Consider the following 5,857-nt stretch of genomic DNA (forward strand, 5'->3'; position numbering starts at 1 on the left):
TCCAAATGACTTGAATTTTGGTATGATGATCATGTTATGAGTTCTGTTTAGCCTTGATTTTTCTTGAGATTTATTGAATTATTTTTGAGTTGATTTGGATTGATTCATTCTGTTTGGTTCAATGAGCTTTGAAATTGCATGCTTTGTCCTATTTGACTTGTGAAATGAAATTGGTGTATGATATGAATGTGAGACCACTTGGACATTGTTCTTAATTGATTGAACTTGATTATTGTCAATTTTCATGTTTTGTTTTGAATTATTTCTCCCTCTTTGACCCTAGGCTTTGTCCTAGTGGTTAGTGCTTATGTTTGAGTTGTGTTTTCAGGACAAGAAGCATATGGCCTTGGGGAGTTTGATTCATTTGCTCATTTGGATTGATATTTGATTGATGTTGGTTAACATTGATTGGTTTTGTAGGTTGCTTTAGCTCATTTGAGTTGAGCTTGTGCTTTGCTTGATGCATTGCTTGTGTACAGTTAACTGTTGACCTGTAATTGTCTGTTTGACTGTTTGAGCTGTGTACTGACTGAATTAGATTGTTTTCAGGTACATTAGTTGCTTAAGTTCTTTGAACTTGCTTTTGCTGTTGCTTGGTTGCTTAACCAATTGAGGTATAGCTCACTGACTTCATGTAGTCTGGAAGACCCGGCCTGTTATTTGGTCAGGCACCTGTCTGAAGTCCTCCTTAAGAGGCAATGCATGTGCTTGTTTATCTTTGTCCCCAAGCAGGAAAAGACCTTGAATAAGGCAATTGGCAGATAAAAGAGATGTGCAATCCATCTCCTGCTATTCAGTTGAGTCATCCCTTTGCTCACACAACTGGTGTTGATGCATTGTGGATATTAACCCAAAATCCATGTTGAGTCAGTCATAAGTGTAGAAGGGTTCCCACTTTCTAAACCCACACTTCATTTGCCTAAAGCTCTCCCTGGCCAGGGATAAGAGCTGTGAGGCACACCCCTCACTTCCTATTTCATCTGCTTCACCCTAACTCTCAATGTTAGGGTTAAGAGCTAACATCACCCTGATAGAGTTGGCTTGCTTTTGCAGCCTAACCCTTGTGTAAGCCCACTTTGTCTGTATATAGTGTGTGCTAATTGTGTATGTTTGCTTTGTGTTGATTGTGCTTGCATGCTTTGCTTTGCCTGTTTAGGATTAGCTTGCTACCTGTGCAAGTAGATAGAAAACTCAACCTAGGACCATTGTGGAATACATGATAACTATTAGGCTCAAGTCAGTCTCCCTTCTAGCTGGTCATTTCCCAGTCTCTGGTTAGGAGAAAGTTTCTCCCCTGTTAAGGGGAACTACGTTGCCCTGATCCTCATACCAGATGAGGTACGTAGGCAGGAGGTCGTACGAGATCTCTCCGGGCACCCTTTTTCTTTTTGTGTGTGTTTGCTTGACAGTTACTAGGCTCCAGTGCCAGGCTCCTTAGTAACTTGTTGTGTGTTATCCTTCTTGTGTGTTAGGAGATGGATGTAAGCCCAACGATTGGCATTCCGTATCCTATTGTTGTGTGCTTGGAGTCCGATATAAGTCCAGCAAGTGGCATTTGGTTTCCAGTGTGGGTTTTGTTTGGTTCGGAGTCTGATGTAAGTCCAGCGATTGGCATTCGGTTTCCATGTTTGCCTGTTTGTGTGTGTTTTGTTTCGGCGTGCGTGAGCCGAACTACGGTAGCTCTGATTCTCATTCCAGATGAGATACGTAGGCATAGGATGCGATGTCCTAGCGAGCCCTCATCCCTCTTCTTCCACCTGTGTTGTTTCCAGTTTGTGTGTGTGGTGTTTGTTTTAGCAACCTTTTCTTTTCTTTTGAGCGTGGATCCCGTCGAGTACGACGGATGCGTAGGGGTGCTAATACCTTTCCTTCGCATAACCGACTCCCGATCCCATTCTCTTTGGTCGCGAGACCATGTCTTTTCCAGGTTTACTTTGAGCGTTTCCTTTCCCTATTTTGGGATAAATAATGCACGGTGGCGGCTCTGTGTTGTTTTGTTTTAGCCCGCCGGTTGTTTTTCGCGGATGCGACAGCTGGCGACTCTGCTGGGGAAATAGAAGTTGACCTATTGCTGGTCCATCTTCCCTAGGCGAGTCTCTCCTAGCGTTCTAGGATAGTTTAGGTTGCTTGTGTTGCTCTATTTATTGCATTTATTATTCTGTTGTGTATATATGTGCATAAATATTTGCATGCATCATACTATCATGTTGCTGTCCTCCGTGCAGGTGGTTCCTCTGTTTTGGGGTGGGTGTTCTGAGTGGGGCTAAAACTCAGGACCGAGTATACACCTAGGATTAGCGTGGTCTCAGGTTGCCTCTCATGTTAGGTCAACATGATTTTGGTGACTTGACATACCACAAGCCGGACGAGGTTCTTTTGAGGGAGCTCTTCCTTTGTGGAGTATCCACTTTGGTTGAGTGACTTTATCTGAGCTATTGACTTCGGTGACCGTTCTTTCCCGGATCTTTGGTTTAGACGATCTTAAGAGAGCTACAACGGCACACCCGAAAGGGCAAACTCGTTGAGTATCTGTGCCCGATTGTCGAGACTATTATCCGCCTTAGGATAACCTGATTAGAATTTACCTGTGAGGGGAGGGTGATTCTTACAGATGCATGTTCAGATGGTGACTTTGAAGGTGACTATTGGTTTCGTTGATCAGAGTCATATTTATAAGTCGGATTTATGGCCATTTATTTCTGAGACGCCGGAGTGCTTTCCGTGTTATTTATCAGTGGGGATCCATTTATTTCAGGATTCCTCGGGCCGATTCAGAGATTGTTGTGGTTATCTGCTCAGAGATTGTCTGGTGATGATGGTGATGTATCTTTCAGTTCCGTTTATTTCGGAACCCTTGAGTTGGATTTGTGGTTACATATTCCTTCAGATGGTTGTGATCGGTTCAGAGATCAGGCTTCAGTGCAACAGATGTTCAGATGACTTGGAGGATGGCACTATGCATTGCATTCATTCATCAGCATCATCACATTTTGCATTTATCTGCATCTAACACATGTTTATCCATATGCAGGGAGATTTTGATTGAGATCCTGGTTGAGAGATTTCTTTGCTCAGACATGAGGACCGGCTTGAAGGCTGATGTTGTTTACAGTTTCTTTGACCCAGAGATCAGTGGGCTAAAGGAGATGATAGCATTGATTACGCCCGACCATGTGGGGATGTTCATAGAGGCATACAGTGGTATTCTGAAGATAGTTTTCAGGCTCACAGACAGTGACAGGAGCGCCATTCATACTCTTCTCCAGTTCTATGACACGGGCTTGAGATGTTTCGTGTTCCCGGATTATTTGTTAGGACCTCTGATGGAGGACTATGCTAGCATCCTGGGTGTTCAGATCCGGGATCAGATTCCTTTCTGTGCCATTAGGGGAGAGCCTGACATCCTTGAGATTTCTCGTGCTCTTTATTTGAGCCCAGAGGTGACCAAGGGGGGTTTGAAGGAGAAGGGAAAGCTACCCGGTTTTCATTTGAGTTTCTTGGAGGCTAAGGCCAAGGAACATGCTGCTGTGAGTAATTGGAAGACTGTCTGTGCCTTGATTGCTGCGAGCATTTATGGGACCATCTTGTTTCCTAACCAGAAGAGCTTCGTGGACCATAATGCTATCAGGTTGTTCATACAGAGGAACCCTATTCCTACTCTGATAGGAGATGTCTATTATTCGGTTCATAACAAGAACGAGAAGCGGCGTGGGGGTTTGATCAGGTGTTGTGCCCAATTGCTGTACAGATGGTTTATGGGGTATTTGCCTTCCCGGGGTGCTTTTGCTTCTCTTGATCCTATAGTCAAGTGGTCAGTCAGGTTGATGGGTTTGCGGGCCGCTGATATAGCTTGGACTCATAACGGTATGGCTGGACGGGATTTCATATGCAGTTGTGGGAGTCTTCCCAATGTGCCTCTTATAGGAGTTCAGGGTTGCATTAATTACAACTCGGTGCTTCTTAGGAGACAGATGGGGCTTGCTGTTGAGGGTCCTCCTCTCGGACGAGAGATTCAGGAGTCCTTCTACTTCCCGATTGAGGGCAATCAGGCCAAGTTAAGACAAGTGTTGGATGAGTGGCGCAACATTCAGAGGAAGGGAAAAGTTCCTTTTGGCAAGGTTAATAGCAGGTCTTTCCCTCTATTTGATGATTGGCTTCAGAAGAGGATAGAGATCACACATCTACCATTTCCTGGAGGTGATCCTTGGTGTCCTATGATTGAGGGTCCGCGTTCTTCTGTCAGTATGGAGGAATTCCTCGAGATGAAGAGAGCCAGAGATCAGTTGCTTGCAGAGAAAGCTGAATTGGAGATGAGTGTTGCTCGGATTCAGATGGCTAATCAGGAGATCAAAGTGAGGATGGAGGATCAGGATAAGAAACATGCCCTGGAAGCGAAGCGCTTTGAGATGGATACTGCTTACTATGGGAAGATCAGCCAAGCCTTAGCGTCATCGACAAAGGAGCACGACATCACTAAGGAGAAGCTAGCCAGAGCTTCAAAGGCCATTGAGGATGAGAAGAGAAGGCAAATCCTCGTGAGGGATTAGAGGGAAGATAGAGTCAGAGTCCTCATCACTGAGTGGGAGGCAAAGCTGAAGATTAAGGAAACGGAGAAGGCAAAGATCATCGCTGAGAGAGATCACTACATTGCTGAGAGAGATCATTACTTCAGGCAGATGAAGATTCACCAGAAGGAGGTGGGGAGATTACAACAGGAGAACACCGAGCTAAGGTTCGCCGTAGAGTTTGCGAAGATGGCTGATGATATAGGGCCTGCTGTGGGACCCTCATCAGGGTAGACCTTTCTTATTTGTGTGGATTACCGTCAAGCCTGTTGACGGAATTCACTTGCTTGTATTTCCTTCCTGATTCTGGAGAATTGTATTTGATTTGTATCAGCTTTGATGTATGACTATGGCACTTATTGTACACTTTTGATATGCATGGTTGTTTTCATTCAGTGATCAATCTTCAAGCTTTATTTGCTTTACCTTATGCACTCACATAGCACACACATGGTTGGGTGGTATTTTGCTAAATCATATATCTCTGATCTGTATGATGAAGTCGAATGATGAATGTCAGAATATTGCTGCCGGATTATTATCTGTCTCGATGAAGCCAGGACCGAGGGATAAAGTGTTCCTCATATGGATAAACACTGCATTCCTGCATGATCATAATAACTTGTTTTTGTTTTGCAGGTATCAGTTCTAACGTGCTTGATTGTTTCAGGAATCATTGCTTGTGCTCGTAGAGTTGTACCTTTGCACTCAACACGTCCGCACAGATATTTTACCAGACGCAACACTCCAAGGCTGATGGATCTCCCAAACACAGATGTCCTCGAGTTGAAAGATAAAATGAACGAACTGATCAACATCATGCAAGGTTTTGCAGTTGGTCAGAAAGCACTGGCTGACAAAGTTGAGAAGCTCGAGCGGGCTTCAGCTGCAAACAGCGGTGTTAACTTGGATGGTGTCTCCAACCAGGGGCTGGGTGGCTCTAGAGACGGCGGAAAAAGAACAACTGTAGGCGTAGTGAATAATGCTGTTGGTTTTGGTGTTGCCACTGGTGGTGGGCCCGGTCAGATGGGTAATAATATGAAGGACAGTCTGTTCCCTCCATTCTTCGGGGCTGATGATGATAGGGAGGAAGACAGGGAAGCTGATCAGTTCTCTATGCATAATGAGCCGTTTGGGCAATACGGCGTCCAATCTCCGAACAAAGAAATCCAATTGCTGGCAGAGAAGATCAGGGCTCTCGAAAGCTATGCCACTCCCGGGGTCGTAAACATGTCGAATATGGGGCTAGTTGAGGGGATTGTGATCCCATAGAAGTTTAAAGCGCCCGCATT

General features: G+C 44.7%; 1 protein-coding gene across 1 annotated transcript; it reads left to right on the plus strand.

Annotated features, from left to right (window-relative positions):
• Nucleotides 1-273: 273 nt before the first annotated feature.
• Nucleotides 274-4,857, plus strand: LOC127115566 (uncharacterized). The gene is made up of 2 exons (XM_051047081.1): nt 274-614; nt 3,032-4,857. The coding sequence occupies exon 2, from the start codon at nt 3,078-3,080 to the stop codon at nt 4,545-4,547; it is 1,470 nt and encodes a 489-aa protein (XP_050903038.1). The 5' UTR covers nt 274-614; nt 3,032-3,077; the 3' UTR covers nt 4,548-4,857.
• The last annotated feature ends 1,000 nt before the right edge of the window (nt 4,858-5,857 follow it).

The sequence above is a fragment of the Lathyrus oleraceus genome, chromosome 1, assembly GCF_024323335.1.
Source record: "Lathyrus oleraceus cultivar Zhongwan6 chromosome 1, CAAS_Psat_ZW6_1.0, whole genome shotgun sequence".
Lineage (NCBI taxonomy): Eukaryota > Viridiplantae > Streptophyta > Magnoliopsida > Fabales > Fabaceae > Lathyrus > Lathyrus oleraceus.